At 41.4% G+C, this 19,914-nt stretch overlaps 1 protein-coding gene and 1 non-coding gene across 2 annotated transcripts in view; both read right to left on the bottom strand.

Annotated features, from left to right (window-relative positions):
* The window catches only part of LRP2 (LDL receptor related protein 2), a 180,244-nt gene that overhangs the window by 35,302 nt on the left and 125,028 nt on the right, over positions 1-19,914 (bottom strand). The window contains exons 49-61 of the mRNA XM_040636652.1: positions 19,556-19,757; positions 15,372-15,667; positions 13,810-14,326; positions 13,105-13,257; positions 12,410-12,580; positions 10,910-11,133; positions 8,499-8,676; positions 5,921-6,117; positions 4,981-5,226; positions 4,172-4,294; positions 3,047-3,166; positions 1,415-1,531; positions 608-724 (exon numbers count right to left, since the gene is read on the bottom strand). Coding sequence (XP_040492586.1) covers positions 608-724; positions 1,415-1,531; positions 3,047-3,166; positions 4,172-4,294; positions 4,981-5,226; positions 5,921-6,117; positions 8,499-8,676; positions 10,910-11,133; positions 12,410-12,580; positions 13,105-13,257; positions 13,810-14,326; positions 15,372-15,667; positions 19,556-19,757 — 2,661 coding nt within the window. The remainder of the gene's footprint in view (positions 1-607; positions 725-1,414; positions 1,532-3,046; positions 3,167-4,171; positions 4,295-4,980; positions 5,227-5,920; positions 6,118-8,498; positions 8,677-10,909; positions 11,134-12,409; positions 12,581-13,104; positions 13,258-13,809; positions 14,327-15,371; positions 15,668-19,555; positions 19,758-19,914) is intronic.
* On the bottom strand, positions 2,048-2,234 carry LOC121100018. Its single transcript, XR_005831756.1, has one exon. It is a non-coding gene; the product is annotated as a U2 spliceosomal RNA (small nuclear RNA).

The following is a 19,914-nucleotide window of genomic DNA, read 5'->3' as shown; positions in this document are numbered from 1 at the left end:
AAATTCAGTATGTTCTAATACCCAATCCAAGTTCTTTATACCCATCTATTCATGCTCAAATATTCTTATTTACCTGAGGGTTTTTTTCCAAGTAATGATTTGTATCATAGGCAATAATATGTAACTATTTTTGTTAGTACAGATATTTAGTATATTCTCTATTTAAAGTATTGTTACTGGGGGCGCCTGGGTGGCACAGTGGTTAAGCATCTGCCTTCGGCTCAGGGCGTGATCCCGGCGTTACGGGATCGAGCCCCACATCAGGCTCCTCCACTAGGAGCCTGCTTCTTCCTCTCCCACTCCCCTGCTGTGTTCCCTCTCTCGCTGGCTGTCTCTATCTCTGTCAAATAAATAAATAAAATCTTTAAAAAAAAAATCTAAAAAAAAAAAAAAAGTATTGTTACTGAAATGTACTTGAATGACTACTAGGAACTATTTGGATATGGTAACTCAGACCCCAAGTGAACTGATAATTACCAATGAATGCCAAACTGAAAATCCCTATAGCCTTTTCATGTAAGAAGTGGTGGCTGATGGAGAGGCGGGGTCTAAAAGGCCATATGCATACATTTCAGACGAACAGTGCCACAGGGGCTCGGACACTTACGACAAGTGGCTTCATCAGAGGCATCCAGACAGTCAGCAATTCCATCACATGTCAAGTGTTCAGACACACAGTGTCCACTCTGACACTGAAAATATCCAGGTTGGCATGTCTTCATCTCTGAAGAGAAAAGACTGTCACTGCAGTAGGGCCTGTTGTTCTCAGACCCACGGAACAGAGTAAGTATTTCATCACGTTCCTATCCACACCTTGTGACTGGCTCACCGCAAACGCACAGCTGTGGTTACGTATGAATAAACTCTCCAAAAATACGCTTTTCCCATTCAACGTGGGGAAACGCTCTCCCCTAATACATAATCGCCAGCATTTTCTCGGAAATCTGAATTCCCAGGCCCAAGCCTTCATGAGTAAAGAGCTATAAAAATCAGTTGGGGTTTATGATCCCTATTCTAATGCCCTGACCTTACACAAGACAGCTACAGAAATATATCCTGCAGGGCCACTTTCTGGGCAACAGTAGGAAAAATGAATGCTTTTGTTGTTGTTGCTTAGAAGGTCAATGCAGGTTCAAGTCCGCTCCTAGGAAATATTTAAGTTAAAATGAGATTTTCAAAGCTCTCTTGCCGCTTTCCCCTATTATGACTTACTTACTGCTGTAAGTTAAGAATAAAGCATAGAAAATACAGAGCAGAAGGTACTGTGTTATGCTAAGGCTTATATACTGCATAAATTACACAAAAATTGTTTTACTCTAAAAAAACCGTACAAACTCTCACTTGAAGTCCCTTCTTCTGTCAAATACGCTGACTGCACCCCATGGTAAGCCTCTAAAAGAGCTCTGACAGTTACCGCAGTCCCGCTCATCTGAGTTGTCGCCACAGTCGTTGGTATGGTCACAGACCCATCGAGAGGGAATGCAGCTGTGATCGTCACATCGAAACTCACTTTCCGAGCACTCCCGGGGGACTGCAAAGGAAAGCCACCCAGCCATCAGTGGGAACGAGGAATCACACACAGAAGACAGACTTCTCAGTTGGCCTGAGTACCCTCAGCGTGCCAGGCACTCCTCTGTCCCAAGTCCTAGCCATCTGCTTGGGCAGGCAGACTGTCTGTCCTCCAAAACTAGACCTCCTACCTCAATTTTTAAGAATGTAAAGAATGGCCTTTATTAAGAGTTTTCTCCAAAGGTTATTTAATCTTAATTGTTGACTTCATGATAGTCTAGATAACCTCCTATAGGATTAAACATGAACTTTCTCAAATTTAAAATTCCATTGGATCACACTTTTGTGTTAAGTTTTAGCCAACTGATATTTGCAGGTGTAATCAGCATCCTAATTCTCTCAATTGCCTATGGAAAATGGCAATCACTTCTTGCTTCCAAAAAAGTGACTAAAGCTAGAAAGTATTCCGTATTACAGGGCACCTGGCTGGCTCAGTTGGTAGAGTATGGGACTCTTCCCTGCCCGCCCCCCCGCCCCCGGCGGATGCACCTTTCCTGGAAGTACTACAATACCAAGTCAATGTGTGGAGTGGACGGAGCAAGCTCCTATTCCATCTCTTAATTCCAAAAATCCATTTAACATATTGTCCTCAGAGGACGTATGAGACTTTAAACTGATAAGAACAGATACTACACATGATCTTAGTCAAAAGGCCGAGAAGCGATGAGCCCACGACTCTTGATCTTGGGGTTGTGAGTTCAAGCCTCACCCTGGGTGTGGAGCCTACTTTAAAAAAAAAAAAAAGATTGTATTCCATATTAATCTATCTGAAATTGACATATACAAGAATCAATGACATATGTTCAGGGCAGGGTCTCATTAAAGTTGTTTTCAAAATATATCCAGTTATTCAGGACTATCTAGTTTGATGTGATCCCAACCTTTGGCTTCTTTTCCTTGACCTCCCTGTCCAATTCCTTGTAGTCAGCACCTTCACTGAGAGAGAGGAACTAAAACCTGACCTGTCATTTAACCATTAGCCCTCTTAAAATAGTCAGTTATTCCGGGGGAAGGTGGGGAGGATGACAATCCTAAGTACAAGATCTTTCCTCCACTGTTAAGACCATTTGGGGGCAAGCACTTAAGAAGCAAGGTCGCTGGGTTAACACCTTTCCTTCCTGAACTTCTCTTGGTCCTGATTTCTTTCTTTCTATTCTTTATCTTATTATTGTCCTCTATTACAAGTGGCCTTATATTCTTTTTAGGAAAAAAGTTAGATATAAACAAATTCAACAAACCAAACATATACTTGGGTAAACATCCTTCTCCCAAAACTTCGTAATAAGCATCTTAAAGGGAGATGCTTCTGTCTTTAGTCAAAGAAAAAGTGGAAATGTACCAGTCAGCAGAATGCAAGAGATCGGGTAATTGTCATCCTACCCACTGAGGATGAATGGCATCGACAACTGAATTATGGACAAAGAACAGAAGCACAGCTCTGGTGGCACTTAAAGATGGCAGAATCCTGAACACTCACCGCAGTTTTCCTCATCTGAGTGATCTCCACAGTCATCGTGCCCGTCACACTTCCAGCGAAGAGGGATGCAGTGGTGATTATTACAGCGAAATTCCCCGGAAGGTTTGCATGTCCTCTCCTCTACAAAGCACAGTCATTGCAAAGACTTCAGAAGCTGGAGGTCAAGAAATGCCAAGGCAGCACTGGCTTTCTTGTGAGACAATTTGAGAATTATGCTACCATAGTCTCAAAGCTCCCAGAGAGAGGAATGCCAGCAGCAGTCACCGACAATATTCTCTCTTTTGGCTAACCTGAACCTACCCTACTTAAACTTTAAACAGCTTCAAACTAGATTCATTCTTTTTTATAGAAACTGCTCAAAAAATGAATTGGCATCTGGCTTCTAATTTGCAAGAAAGACCTGGAAAGGAAGATTAAGTGACGCCAACAGCAAATAGAACATTTCCATCCCATTGCCTTTAGTTGATTAAATTCAGTGCTATTAAATTCAGTGTTAAAATAACCCATTATCTTCCTTACTCTCTTCCAACTAAACCTAACACATGCACTCACAGACATTCGGGTTTCAAGTTAGAGTATATGGCTAATCTTGTCAGAGTCTATTAATTCATTTGGCCTTTTGTCCCTAGGTTCTTTCCATGTTGCCAAAGTGACTCACAGCTTTCTAATAGATGATATGGCCAAAGAGACATTTAGAATATGAAAATCTCCAAATAAGAAATATCCTGATTTTGAATTATTCTTTTTAGAGATAGATATCAAATCTTTTCTCTGCCCCCTTCCATCAAATTTTAGTCCATCTATAAAATTACACAATTTAAACTTGTCAAGTGTGAATAAAGATTCTATATTTAGGAGAAATTATGTAAGTTCCTAATATCTTAATAACATCTTTCCCAATTACAGCATCCTTTGGGATGGGATTTCATTTAAGATAATATAAATGAAACTCCAATTAGCTAAATGCTAAAAAAAAGTAACATGTTACTAGAAAAATCACTAGATGATGCTTTTTCAGAGGTAAACGGAGGAACAAGGACATGGGAAAGGCACTCTCATCTCCCAAAGGGCATCTTACACTTCCCCGTTCTTGCCCCTCCCCCACTCCCTTGTAGCCCCTCCTACCACAGCCTTGCTCATCACTGTTGTCCCTGCAGTCATCAACACCATTGCACACAGCCCACTGTGGAATGCAGCGGTAGTTCGTTCGACAGCTGAATTCTGTATGGTTGTCACACCGATGGCTCACTGAAGAGAGAGGAAAGAGCAAAGTCAGAACTAAATTCTCAGTCCAAAAGACACCTTCCCGTTGTCATATGAAGGACGTGGTGCTTAGGAGTAACAATTACCAACTGGATTGATGCTGGCAACATGTGTCTGTTTCAGGTGTGATCTATTTACCAAAAGCAGAAAGCATCTTCAGTTTCCTCCCTAGCTCAGTATCATTCATTTCTGTTACAGAACTACAGGGGGCGGGGGAGGGGAAGGACTGGGCTTGAAGCAAAAAATACCTGGGTGTCAGCGCTCTACTACTAAACAGAAATGTGACAAACTTCTTCAGGTGAGCCTCAGTTTCCTCACCTGGAAAATGGGAATTGGTAACATGTACATTCCCTATCGCACGGTGTTTCCCTGAGGCTCAAATGGGAAAGTGCTAGACATACACAAATGTAAGTTCTCGTAATCATACTCGGGAGCGTTAGATATCCAGGGTATGGAGAGGAGGAATCAGCCCCTTTCGGAACAGGGTCTGGTTCGACCTGCAGACCACATAGCTATACTTTGCTTTGTAGTGCCAGAGTTAGCAGGGAGAGCCCAGAGGGAGGCGGCCATGGGGCTGAAGCAGGGGCCTCCCTGTCCTGTCTCACGCCACACAGGTTCTCCTGTTTCCTGCTCCTGCTCATGAATGCCCCCCCCCCCCCGCAGGAACTCACGGCATTCGGGCAGGGGCTCATCCGAGTGGTCTCCACAGTCATTGTCCACATCACACTTCCACTCCTGAGGGATGCAGTGGTTATTGGCACACTTGAAATAGCCCGGCTGGCACAACCTGCTGGCACAGTTGTAAACGTCTTCGTCTGAGTTGTCCCCGCAGTCGTTCTCTGAGTCACACCGCCAGGCTTCAGGGATGCAACGTTTGTTGGCACACTGCCATTCATTGGACTCGCAGCGGTGATGCTCTGCAAGGAGGGGCATTGGGTCGTGAGGTGTTAGGGACAGCAGCTCCTGATTTACACTGTTGGATCTTGGAGAGCCTGATTGTAATTTCTTTTTAGAGGACTTCCGTCCTAATGCACTTATTATCAGCCGGTACAATGACATGGTCAGTTATTCTCTTGACTATTACTGTCTCCTAAATTCTTAAATATCTTTGTCTTGCATGTGGAATTTGGGCTTAAAGACTGAGTCACTGATGGCCTACTAAGTTCACCTTCTCCCGTTCCTGTTCTCCTAATGGACAATGTTTCTCAAACTTTGTATTTACTGCTGTTGTTAATGTATTGTTTTCAGTTCGGAGGGTTTTTTCCTTGGCTTTTTGAAAATTAAAACACAAATAAATTTCAAGAGCCCTTAAAATGAGTGGGAAACCCTCCTTTTGCCCTCAGGCTTAGCTCTCAAGGAGGATTCTGTGCATAGCACGTGGTAGCAAACCCCTGATACAGACCACACACCATCGACCTCAACCATTCACCTTGTAGAGACCTTCGTGTATCTTAAGAACGTTATAAAAATACAGGATGGGCTCTTGACTTTTCCCCTAGGACTCTGGACCGGTTTTGGGGTTATGACATGCAGAATATCCCCACAGAATCATGACTGTCCACAATCGACTACAGAAGTGGGCCAAAGATGGTATAACGCCATCGAACACACCACAGAGAATGTGGTCCTCGTCAGAGCCATCGGGGCAATCCTGGTGAGCATTGCACAGGAAGTGTGAGCTGGTGCAGTTGCCGTCCTTGCACTGGAACTGGCCTAACCGGCAGTAGCGCTGTGGGCAAAGGACCGGTTCGTCAGAGCCATCCGAGCAGTCTCTCTGCCCATCGCATTTCCACCAGATGGGAATACACCTGCAGAGAGAAAATCCAGCACTTCTCTTAGCAAAGCATGGGGTGGTAGAGGCTACCTGGAGAGAAGACGTCAAAACTGAACTCCCCGTAATAACATGCATGGGATCCTTTACTGTGGCGTATTTTTGGAGAAAACGGAGCTAGACGAGATGGACCAGGTGGGTTAAGACCCAAATTCATGCTGAAAAAATGGTTTGACCTAATGATTAAATTCCTGCTACAGAAAACAATGGAGTGTGTGTTTAGGGTTACAGTTGTGGTAACAGGAACTAGTTGGGAGTATCTGCTGGGGTGACAGACAGATAGGTGGGTATTGGTTAGGAAGGTAGAGGGCGCTTACATTTATTGACAGCCTAGGGCTAGATTCTTAATCTAAGATATTTTATTTAATCATCAAAATAATCTGCCTTTGGATCTTAAATGCTACGGTTTGCATTAATGTCTCCTCCTGACTTCACTCTCTGACTCAGTCATCAATGGTCTATGGCCACGGTTAGGGAAATAATCTGTGGCCATGTTTTGTAACAGGTACAAATAATCGAAAGTGGATTTAAATGTGTAATCCTGGATCCTCTGGCATTGTAACTAAGAAGCTAGGCCAGTATATGAGTGGGAAAGACAGAGAAATTCTACCATGTTTTTTTTCCTTTTTCTTTTTTCCAAGTTTTTATTTAAATTCTACTAAGTTAACATATAGTTTTAATATAGGTTTCAGGAGAAGAATTTAGTGATTCATCACTTACATATAACACTCAGTGCTCGGCACAAGTGCCCTCCTTAATCCCCCCGTTATCCATTTAGCCCATCCTCCTCCCACCATTCCTCCAGCAACTCTCAGTTTTTTTCTCTACAGTTAAGGGTCTTTTTTTAAATTCAATTAATTAACATATAGTGTATTACTAGTCTCAGAGGTTGAGTTCAGTGATTCATCAGTCTTATATAACAAACAGTGCTCATTACATCATGTGCCCTCCTTAATGTCCATCACCCAGTTACCTCATCCCCCTACTCTCCACTCCTCCAGCAACCCTCAGTTTGTTTCCTGTGATTAAGAGTCTCTTATGGTTTGTCTCCCTCTCTGATTTTGTCTTGCTTTATTTTACCCTCCCTTCCCCTATGATCCTCTGTTTTGCTTTTTAAATGGTTTGCTTCTGTTTTTTTCCCCTTCCCCTATGTTCATCTGTTTTGTTTCTTAACTTCCATATATGAGTGAAATCATATGGTATTTGTCTTTCTCTGACTTATTTTGTTTAGCATAATACAGTCTAGTTCCATCCACATCAATGCAAATGTCAACATTTCATTCTTGTTGATGGCTGAGTAATATTCTATTATATATATCCCACATCTTCTTTATCCATTCATCAATTGATGGACAGCTGGACTCTTTCCATAATTTGACTATTGTTCATAAGGCTGCTATAAACATCAGGGTGCAATGTGTCCCTTCAAATCAGTACTTTTGTATCTTTTGGGTAAATACCTAGCAGTGTAATTGCTGGGTCATAGGGTAGTTCTAGTTTTAACTTTCTGAGGAACCTCCATAATGTTTTCCAGAGCGGCTGCACCAGTTTGCATTCCCACCAACTGTGTGAGAGGGTTCCCCTTTCTCCACATCCTCACCAACATCTGTTATTTCCTGTGTTATTAATTTTAGCCATTCTGACAGGTGAAGTGGTATCTCATCATGTTTTTTTTTTTTTTAATTCTGAGCCCTGTGGACACAAGTCTTTTTTTTTTGATTATAATAATATTTTTTTATTATATTATGTTAGTCACCATATAGTACATCCCTGGTTTTTGATGTAAAGTTCGATGATTCATTAGTTGCGTATAACACCCAGTGCATCATCATGGTTTTGGATTGAATTTCCCTGATGATGAGTGATGTTGGGCATCTTTTCATGTCTATTGGCCATTTGGATGCTTTCTTTGGAAAAATGTCTATTCATCTCTTCTGCCTATTTCTTAACTGGATTATTTGTTTTTTGGGTGTTGAGTTTTGTAAGTTTATAGATTTTGGATACTGACCCTTTATCAGAGAAATTCTACCACTCTTGAGGGCTATTTTTCAGGGTACACATATACAGTCTTGGCCCTGACACATAGGACAATTTATTAGAAATAAAAAACACATAGTTTCTAGCTTCCTCTCTACAGAGAAATACTAACACACATTTTGGTTAACAAATTGCTTCTATTCATGGAAGAAATTATCTGAGATTGGAGACTGAGAGTCTTGATGCATTCCAAATGAACCACATTAATTACCCAAAATCTTAATTCATTAGGAAACTCCCATCCCCTGGACCCTCAAAGTTCAGTGTGTATCCATCCAAGGGGATGGCGAGGCAGTGGGGTGAGGGAAGAGAGAGCCTTACTTTTCACTGTTGGCACACAGGAATTGGGTGCTGGAGCACCTGGGCAGGCACAGTTTCGTGGCACCCAAACGGAGGGTTTGGAAGTCATCTGGACACTCACAGGTGAATCCATTTCCTCCTGCTTTGATGAGGCAGAGATGAGAACAGCCACCATTGTTGGTACCACAGGGATTGTTCACTAGTAAAAGAAGGAAAATATATGTTAATTCACTTAGAATATCAAGCACAGGTGAACTGATTGCCCACCTCATCAAACTAGTCACCTCTCAGTAAGAAAAATCATATCCAAGTTTCATGCTTTTTCCAAAAATTCATAAGTAGGACAGATGGTAGAACTGTAAGCAATGCTATGCTTTGAGAAAACTGACCTACCTGCTACCAGAAGTGAGGCATACCCACTGGTGTTTTGGGCTAGAAAAGATGTGTTTCTCAAAGCCTTTGGAGAGCAAGTGGGAAAGTTAGCTTACATTCATGTGCCCAGAACCTATAAGTTTTCATTTCTAGCAGATGCTATATTCTCTCATTCTAAGAATACAGGCAACAGAAGTATGGCCAAGAATGAGATGGACAGGTAAACTGTGTGGCATCTTTACTAATATTCTGGGTCACCATTTGGAGGTGATGATTAATTTGAACTTTTTAATAGATAGATAGATATAGAGATATATACACATATATATGGGTCTATATATTTTTTAATTAAGCACTTATTTGAAGGGACACTACGCCCAACATGGGGCTCAAACTCATGACCCCGAGATCAAGAGTCGCATGTTCTACCAACTGAACCATCTAAATTCCCCTAATTTGAACTTTTGCTAAAATAGTATCAAGAATATTAATTTCCAGGGGGAAAAAAAAACCCGAATATTTTTATTTTGCCAATTCTCACTTTTCCTTACTTCCAAGTTTATCATGTTTTAACAAAACACCACAACAAAGCAGGCCCACAAAATCCATTCTATTTCCAAAGTAAATTCCAGACCTTTGCTAGATTATCTATAAATCATGAAATGGCTTTAACTACATAATGAGGAATGTAAGTTCGCAAGGAAAAAAAAAACATATAATGAGACACTGTGTGTGCTCTTAACATTATTACCTTCTGGATGACAAGTGTAACATATGTTTAACACACAAAATGTCATATGCAAATAGAAATTTAATAAATGATGTTTTATAATTATTATAATTTTCTTTTAAACATTTCTTTTAAATCAATCATTTTAATAGGTTGATCTTGGTATTAGGAAATGACTGTTAATCTCTTGTGTTATAATTTATTGTGGTTACATAGGAAATGTCCTTATTTTTCAAAGGTGTTATTTTACATATTTAGGGGTGAAATGTCATGATGTTTTTAACCCATTTTATATTTTTTTAAATTTTTTATTTAAATTCAATTTAATTAACATGTAGCGTATTATTAGTTTCAGAGATAGAATTTAGTGATTCGTCAGTTGTATATAACACCAGTGCTCATTACATCAAATGCCCTCCTTAATGCCTATCACTCCATTACCCCATCCACTCACCTCCCCTCCATCAACCTTCAGTTTGTTTCCTTGAGTTCGGTGTCTCTTTTGGTTTGTCTCCCTCTCTAATTTCATCTTATTATTTTTCTATCCCTTCCCCTTTGTTCATCTGTATCTTAAATTCCACATGAATGAAATCATGATATTTGTCTTTCTCTGACTTATTTTGCTTAGCATAATATCCTCCAGTTCTGTCATTGAAAATGGCACCGTTTCATTCTTTTTGATGGCTGAGTAACATTCTATTGTATGGAAATACCACATCTTCTTTATCCATTCATCTGTCAATGGATATCTGGGCTCTTTCCATAATAACTATTGTTGATAAGGCTGCTATAAACATCAGGGTGCAATGTGCCCCTTTGAATCACTATGTTTTTATCCTTTGGATAAATACCTAGTAGTGTAATTGCTGTGTCACAGGGTAGTTCTATTTTTAACTTTTTGAGGAACCTCCATCCCGTTTTCCATGGTGGCTGCACCAGTTTGCATTCCCACCAACACTGTAAGAGGGTTCCCCTTTCTCCACATTCTAGCCAACACTAGTTATTTCTAGAGTTTTTGATTTTGGCCACTCTGACTGATGTAACCCACTTTAAAATACTTCAGTCTTCCCACCAAATACTTCAGCTCAGTAAACATGGAAACATAACAAGTGTTCATTCTTATCAAAACAAAAACCCAGACTGATCTTTAAGAATAAATCAGGTGTTATGGGGGGAAAAAAGTTATAAGCAGGTCTTCCCATATGTTTTGTAGAAAACATTAACAAGTAACACCATTCTCTTTATAAATCATTATGTTTGTTCTTAAAGAAATAAGAATGGCATGCAGAGAACCTAAAGCAACCGGGCCAAAACTGAATCACATACTCACCAATTGGTTGCCTGTATGGATGATACACATGGATGTCAAATGGTTTATGTGTTGTGTTCACCAGCACAACCCTATCTGATCCATCATATTTGTTTCCCTTTTCAACTGTCCTTGTATTCCAATCCGTCCAATAGATAGTGTCTTCAAAAATGGTAATAGCAAAGGGGTGAGGCAGCGTCCTGTCATATACCGTGTGCCGATGGTGGCCCTCCAAATCAGAGTACCTGGGGTAGAAGGAAGAGTCACTCGATCAAACTAACTCCTTTCTTCCAATGACTTTAAGGATGCATGCACTGACAAATCAATTAATAAAATTCTACCTTCTAGGGGTAACTAAAGTCCAGATCCTCCCCCAAACTCCTAGACTCTAATTAAAACAAAAACTAAACTTAAAACATATTTTGACTGAACAAAAGATGTAAACATTGAAAAAGCCATGCTTTAAAAATAGGCATAGCCACAGGAGTTCAACAATCTCTAATTCCTAATCACAGCTTCTTTCCTGCAGATGCAGCTGGTTTTGCTCTTACAGGCTTATAACCTCTCCCATTAATGTTCTCCATTCAACATCCCTGGGATGCCATTTTTGTTTCCTAAGTCACTGGAAGAAGTTAGAGGATAGCAATATAAAGCTGGAATTTTGCGTTTTCATGAACATTTCTGAGGAGATGCTGTTCTTAGGAAATACGTGGGTTCTCGGTGTCACCTGCGAGGAATATACTAACTCAGATACAGTATAGGCTTGCAGGCTTCACTCTGCTTCCCCTGGCAGCACACTTATTATTAATCATGCCCTAGACACGACTGATGAATACTTTTCCAGACAAATAAAATTCCACAGGAGGTTTTCTGATTTCAAGGTATCACAGAGCATCCACGGCCAGATTTCCAGTCCTTCCAATTCCACTGTTTCACTCATTACTATGAGTCTAAAATACTGATATTTTAATATTTTACAATTTTAGAGTAGACCCTAAAACTCAAACAGGAGGGGGAGTGAGCAAGCAGCTAAGAAATCTGATGTTAGCCATACAATTTTAAAAATACTCTCCAAAATGTGACAATTTATGGTAACTTACAGAAACCATAGGAAAACTTCAAGGCCTTCTTGGCCAATGTTATAGGTCAATTTTATCTCAATTTTAGAAACAAAAGTTTAAAAAGGGGATAAGGAAATTAAGATGAGTTGAGGACTAAGCTGTCTACAATAGGAGAGAGATTACTACCTCCATTTTCTAGATGAAAAAAATAAAAAGAAGTGAAAGCACCAGGACAAAAACCTGATGAATCTGGCTTCAACGTTCACACTCTTCCTACTATACCGTAACCACAGAGCTCAGCGAATTGCCTATAGGCAGTTTTAGTTAGAAATGACTTCAGAGTGACTTCTGACACACAGGCCAGCTAGAAGCTACCTGGGAATAACACACTAGCAACACAGGCCCTAGTGTCTGGAATAAACAGTTGCTTGGTTTACTTTATCCTTTTCTATGTACATACTCAATGTAACCCAGGTGGGCATCTGCCCAGTAGAGTAGATCATTGGTGTAATCAATGGTGATGCCATTGGGCCACTCTATCTTGGTAGAGATAATTACAGACTTATTCGTTCCGTCCATGCCTACTCTCCCAATGTATGCTCGGTGAGCCCAGTCTGCCCAGTAGACATGCCTATTGGAGAAAACATAAAGGGTCAGTCCGTGAGGCCAAAAGAAGCCAGCAGCCAAAAGACATAGCTCTTCTCCCATTAGAGAAACAGAATTTATATTCTACAGAGTCTCTCAGGAAGGAAAAAAAACTAACAGAAAATAATCTAAAAAGGGATGAGGTATAGGAAACGCTCAACAATGAACATGATTAACCGGGGATTTCAGTGGATTTGACATGGAGACTCCAGGAAAGGTGGTTTTTTTTTTTTTTTTTTTTTTACCATAATTTTCTCTGCATGCAGCCAAAATAGGTGACTTGAAAAGTGAAATGGTGTGTCATGGCAAAGAAAACAGAACAGCTGATGAATATCATTTGAGTACGCCATGCTTCTACCCATTATAACTAAACCATTTACCAGTTAGGAAAAGCAGAAGACAAATCCCAGCAAGATATTGGCCTTGAGATAACTATGTGAACAGCCTTTTTGGTAACAGAGGCAGAATATGGGCATGAGAGAAGAGCCCAAGATTACAGGGAGACAATACCCATATTGCGGGTGAAGGGCAATTCCTCTGGGATGATCAAAGCAGAAGGTATAGTTGTCATCCACACAGTGCTCGGCCAACTTGCGGCGGTATCGACCATCAAGGTCAGAGACAGAGAGGCAATTCAGGTAGGCATCCACCCAATAGAGCTTCCTGAAATGGAGAGCCAGGAGTTACCAATTCAGACGTTTTTGTTTGTGAAACAGTATACAGTTAGCCACCGAATTTCCTATCCAAGCCACGGTGGAATCACAAAGACGGCTGTTGGAAGGCACTTCCCCCCCAAGAAAACAGGCGTAGGGGGAAATAGGAAATTGACTTTCCTGCAAAGGGGAAAGAGAAGATTCAAGAGTGAGCTACAATTCCTACTTTAAAGGGGTTGTCACAAAGGGAATTCTGGGGCCACACCTCACACAAGGATTCCGGCTTAACTCGCTTAATGCAGCATAAACATCCTTCCCAGGCAATGTAAAGGCTTAGAGGAGCAGGGACGTGGAAGGGAGAGCAATCAGTGTCATGAACCACAGTTTAAATGGTAGAGCCAAGGAAACAGACTTGTCTAAGTGAATTATTGAGAATGTACGAAGGAACTCTGAATTATGGCCACAAGCTTAGATTCAATTCTCTATTAAGATAAAAACATGGTCATAATATTTTTTTAAAAAACCATTTTAACTTTTAGAAAGCTCCTCTTTGTTTTCTTACCTGGCCACCCAGTCTACAGCCAGGCTTTCTGCAGCTGGTAGTTTGTGGTTTATGACTGTCTCCCTGTTTGTCTTATTCAGAAACATTCTCTCAATGACTTTATTCTCTGTATCAATCCAATACAATCTCTTTTCTACTCGGTCAAAATCCAGTGCCACAGCATTGCCTAGTCCTTGCAAAATGAGGGAGTAAAAATGGCCATCTGTGGTGAGATTTCTCAGATAGTAACGGTTGCTAAAAATGAGATAGGGCTCGATGTTACTGTTTTGCCGGCAGCTCTTTCCATCTGGTTCTCGGATGTAGCCTGGGGCACACTTACAGATGTAGGAGCCCATTACATTCTCACACTGCTGACTACAGACAAAGGGCGTCTCCTTGCATTCATCAATATCATCACAACTCCGCTTGTCAGACATAAGCTTGTAACCAGGACGACAAGAACAATAGAAACTGGTGAGGGTGTCGGTGCAGTTTTGGTCACAGCCACTGAGCCAAGGGTCATTGCACTCGTTAACACCTAGAAGTAAAAGACAGGTATTAGAGAAGCTAAAATAGACCCCCCCCCAATGGTTCAAAGTTAAGCTTCCCACTGGACAGCCCAATTCTTAATGAATCATGCTAAAAGAAGACAGACATGAAGGGTTTCCTAAAGGCCACAGATATTCAAAAGTCCCTATTTTTCAACTTCCTTCCCAACTTAATCCTTCATCAGTGATTTTAACAACTAATATAACAAACAAGGTTATGTTTGACTTCTAATCCTATACCTACCAATCTCCTTGTAACCAATAATTTAAAAAGTAACATGGCAGGGGAGAGAAGAAAAAAGAGCAAAAGAGAAGAGCCTGGCCAGTGGTGTGCTGGTAAAACAGATCTCAGGGGTGGGGGTATGCTGTGATTTGTAGAACCTTCCATTTCTGCAGTGTGACTCCCATAGCATAGCCAATTTCAGGTTACCAGGGTGACCTCACTGGACACGGGGTTGGGAAGAGATGCATACATCTGGCTCTCACAAGACAGGGTGAGCTTCTCAGCAGTCCACTGGGTGTCCTTCTGGATGGTCCTGTGACACATGGGCATGCTCACCCAGAAACTATCCACACAGGGAAGAGAACATGTTCCTATTAAGCCTATATTTTATAAATGCTCAACTGCTTTACCCATGGAGGTTGGAGGAGAGGGAGTTTAAAACACTCCCCTTCAATCACCTGAAGATGAAAATGAACAGGCAAAGGAATCCTAGCAGAGGGAAAGCTCAGACAAGTCATTTCAAGGGTTCAAAGTGTTTGCCCTGTTTAACAATGGAGTTAGCTACTACTGGTAAGAATTTGCTCATCTTCTTTTTCCTGTAATGACTGCCTAACTGAAGAATTAGCCTAAAAATGTTTGTGTATGAACCTTATATATTAAGAAACGTTTGCCTTTTGATAGATAAGCAATAGTAATTTTCTGGTAATATTGTATCAGAGGAGAGACTGGAAAGTTCCAGTGAGTCACAAAGGGGGGAAAATCCACATTCAGTCTCCCTGTTTTCCTTTTCCCAAATCTTCTGTTATACTCACCACATCCTTTCTCATCACTGTTGTCTAAACAGTCATTTAGGCGGTTGCAGACTTGCCCCATATTAAGGCAGTTCCCATTGTCACACCTGAACTGATGAGGGGGGCACGTGGTCTCTGGAGTGTGGCACAGGTGCTCCAGCTCATCAGACCCATCTCTACAGTCGTTTTCCCCATCACACATGTACTGCTTATAAATGCACAGCCCATTCTGACAGGTAAACTGGTTCTCGCTGCAGGGGGGGTAGGAGCAGTCCCTCTCATCACTGTAGTCCCCACAGTCATTGCGCCGGTCACACCTGTGTAATGAGAGCCAGTACCACTCTTGGAGAGGCTGACAAGTCTCAGCTATCACCCACCTGGGGCATTGCCTTCTCTGTCTACCTGAATGTCAGGCCGACCATTTCAGTATCAAGATCACCCACGTCCTTAGTTCCCTCTCTCCCAGAATCGCTATCCACCCCGCCAATTTCCAGCTCTAGACGAATCTAATATTTAGCATTCCATACGATTTCCCAGGTGCTGGTTACTGCATTAGAAATGTTGATCTAGAGATATTAAAAATAATTGCATTCATTTTTAAGCAGTTGACAAATCAATTAAATTACAAATTTATAGTTTTGGTGTTCATCAGATCTATTCATCAGACAATGAGATAAATTATGGGCACAGGCAATATCCTGGGCAGCCAGATGATAGAAGTGCCCATACCCAAGTGAACATACATTATACATGATAAGATCATTATGTGTCCTCCAAGAACACACATCTTTCATTGGAGTCACGTTTGCATTGTCCTGTTCCTTCCATCTTTAATCATGATACCCTGCCACCTACCATGAGATGTGAGTAGTCATGGTGCTGGGAAAGAGGGAAAACTAGTAGAATAGCATAGGCTATTGGCAAAGGACCAAGGCATTTCCTAGTCCTATTTGGGGACCTAACATTCCCAGGCATCACAAGGACAATATAGTTCCCTGAAATTCTGTAAACCAGACTGCTCTTTCTGCTATACATTTTTCCAAAATTCCCTGAAAGTTATGATTACTGAAGGGGTTCCTGCTGACAGTAACAAAACATAAGCATAAAGGAATCATGGAACGTACAATAAAAGACTTAAGTATAAAGGAATCTTGGATAAGGACTGGCAAAGCTAATGTTTGGCAATTCATAAAAGGATTTACCATGGAGGGCACAGGTGCTGGAGGCACAGAATTGAAAGATGTCAAGGGACCAAAGCTGAATGTGGTCGAGTTTACAACTGATCTATGGTCAGGTCACTAATCAGCAATGCCAACCACAAACCTAGGGCGCTGGCAAAGTGACTTATAACAAAATGTGTGCATGTAACTCTAAAGAAAGTTGTGATCAGAGCAAGCTGGTTCAGCCCCATTTGGTCTCCAGGGAGCTGTTTAACGCATTTCCAAATGATTTGAAACGCCAATGCTTTCTTTCCTCTAGTTTAGATCCAACTCAAAAGGAAAAAAAAAAAAAGTCAGTTAGAAAAGCAAATCAGAAGGTTTTTGGACATAATTAAACATCAATATTCCAGCAAACTACTCACAACTCAGAATTATCTAGGTTCTTCAGCAGCATCAGTAATGAACCCAGAGGGAAAAAAGTCAATAGGAAAATGATCCCCTGGACCACCTACCAAGCAGGCAAAAGTGCACATTAACAGGGCTCTTAGTAGGGGCTACTGGCACAGCAAGCAAACAGAATCTGGAGTCATTTTAGACCCTCTAGCTCAGGTTTCCAGAGAAGCAGTATTCTTTCTGCTTTGCCATAGCCTTTGGCTAAAGCAGTTCAGAAAGCTCAGCTATAACAAAACAAAACAAAACAAAAAACAAAACCAGGGTGAGAGATAGGGAGAAGGAAGGAGGGAGGGAGAGAAAGAAGATGGAAGGGAGGAGAGAAGGAACAAAGAAAGAAAAAGATGAAATCAGTAAAAGTCTGGTAGGATAGGGGTAAGTCAGCTGTAAGGTCACAGTAATCATGGAATAACGAAGAAAGAGCTCAGAATGTTCAGTAAGGAAGTAGAAATAACGTAGAATCTGATAAAAATTAAGACCTGATACATCTTTTCTGTAGATCCTAAGGCTAGGTTTCCAGAACATGTCTCAGACTGATGGTACTAAATAGTTGCTGAATTCAGCAGAACAAATAGCCATACAGCATAATAGAACTCTTGAGAAAGTAGGGAGAAAATACAGATAAGGATTTATTCACTTTCCCTTACAAAAACTTACGATCTACAGAACACATCCCTCTCAGTTAACTACAGACAAAGCAGAGTGAAATACGATTTCGCTACAAAAGGAGATAGCTCTGTCTCCTGAGTGTCCTCGGGGTGTCAATACTACCACCAACAGCAGTGTCCACTTGGGCTTAATCACTACCATTTTTTTGGGTCATAATGCCAAGTCCCTGTGCCTTTTGCAGCATTCACAGAACATGACGTAACCTTCTCTGGCTTCCTCAGGACTGCCATCACGAACACACAGCTCTGCACCAGCCTGGATTCCAGCGGCATCTCAGGGCCTGTGGAAGGGCTGTCTGCCCTCAGCCAATGGTCCCAGAAGCTCGGCTGCTCTGAGCTTGTGCCAGCTTTTCCGTGTCCTTCCTTAGCAGGTGATAAGCGGACAGGTCCTCCTGCTCTTGTACGCATGTATGTCCCCTCACAGTCCTTGGCATGTGCGCTCTCTCTTCTTAGCTCCAGTTCTACCTGTCCAAATGCCTAATACATATTTTCATCTCAGGAAGTCCCACTACATCAAAGTCACTGTCTACCTGGAGCAAACTCCTTCCTCGGCTCCCCTACTTTCGTTAATGTTCTTACTATGCCCCTAGTCCATCAGGATTGAAACCTACACATCATTTTTCTTCCCAATTTCCCTATATATCCAAAAATTTGCGAAGTGAGGAGAGGGAGAAGGTGGAGCACCAAAAAAAAAGTATAAACCTTTGGAATAGCCCATTTGGAGAAAGTGATAAGAAATCAAGCAACAGAGTATTATAGGAGAGGTCCCCAAAACTGGCAGGCTGTGCACTGGATCTATTTGACCTGCAGCGTTCTTAGAATTTTAAATTTTGTTTCCAGCATTTTTTTTTTTTTAAAGATTTTATTTATTTATTCGACAGAGATAGAGACAGCCAGCGAGAGAGGGAACACAAGCAGGGGGAGTGGGAGAGGAAGAAGCAGGCTCCCAGCAGAGGAGCCTGATGTGGGGCTCGATCCCAGAACGCCGGGATCACGCCCTGAGCCGAAGGCAGACGCTTAACCGCTGCGCCACCCAGGCGCCCCTGTTTCCAGCATTTAAAATCAGAGTATTTTGGGGAACCTGGGAGGCTCAGTTGGTTTCAGCTCAGGTCATGATCTCAGGGTCATGAGATAGAGCCCCACATCGGGCTCCACTCCACACTAAGCACAGAGCCTGCTTAAGATTCTCTCTCTCCCTCTCCATCTGTCCCTTCCCTTTGCTTCTCCTCCCTTCCCCAGTCTCTCTAAAAAATAAATAAAAAATCAATAAAATCAGAGTATTTAATATGAAAATCCAGATTTCCATTTCTCTCAAAATAGAACAGCACTCCTATGCAACGTTGAACAGCATTCGTATCTCTTAGCTAGAACATGCATTTTCAGTTCACCTCATCTGCTTCTCCCCATCGTCTCACTGGCTCTAAGCCTAAGTGCCAAGATCCATTTATGATCATGCTTGTACTATTATTTTTCTTAGAGCAAAGAGAAGAAAATGAAGTATTTCTTGTACCCATGCTTCTACGCCAAGTGGAAAACCAAGAGTGTCACCTGCTTCAAGAAAGCATTTTCTTGTATCTAGCCCACCTCATTCATCTCCCTGGCCCTCTGTGCAATGTTACATTATGGCTTGCATGAGCCATTAGCCCTTTTACCTTCATGGGCCCCCTCCGCCATGAACGTATTAAAATTATATTTAATGATCACATTGGGATAAAGGCAGATATATTAACATTATATATTAAAATACTCTCTTTGATCTAAACTTTCTCTTTTTTTCTTTTGATTTTAAAAGAAATCCAAACATTTTCATAGCCCACTAAAAGTACTATGGATCCTAGGCATTGTGGCTACCATGACTAATGGGTACATTAGCCCTGCCCATGTGGACATTTGAAGTTACTGGGAAATTTTTTAAGCCCCAATTCACCTGTATGAGTGTGGGACACACAATCCATTGCTACAGGTGAAATCATTTCCAGAGCAAGATCTCCTGGTGCAATTCTGATGCTCATCATAGCCATCGGTACAATCCGCATCCCCATCACAGACCCAGGACTGGGGAATGCACTTCCTGGATGGAGGCACATTATTTACACAGAGAAACTCAGAACTTGAGCAGTTGTGACTGTCTGAAACCAAAGCACACAAGAAACAGAAACCACATGAAAACTCATTCTAGTAGTCAAATTCGTTCTGAACCATTTCCCTTGCTTTATGTTACTTAATAGTCTGAGGAATGAAAGAAAATTAGAGTAAAACAGGTAGACAAATCACGCTGCTATTGTA

The sequence above is a fragment of the Ursus maritimus genome, unplaced genomic scaffold (assembly GCF_017311325.1).
Source record: "Ursus maritimus isolate PB19 unplaced genomic scaffold, ASM1731132v1 scaffold_1, whole genome shotgun sequence".
Taxonomy (NCBI): domain Eukaryota; kingdom Metazoa; phylum Chordata; class Mammalia; order Carnivora; family Ursidae; genus Ursus; species Ursus maritimus.
The sequence above is the reverse complement of the archived record's forward strand: the minus strand, read 5'-3'. Positions and strand labels throughout refer to the sequence as shown.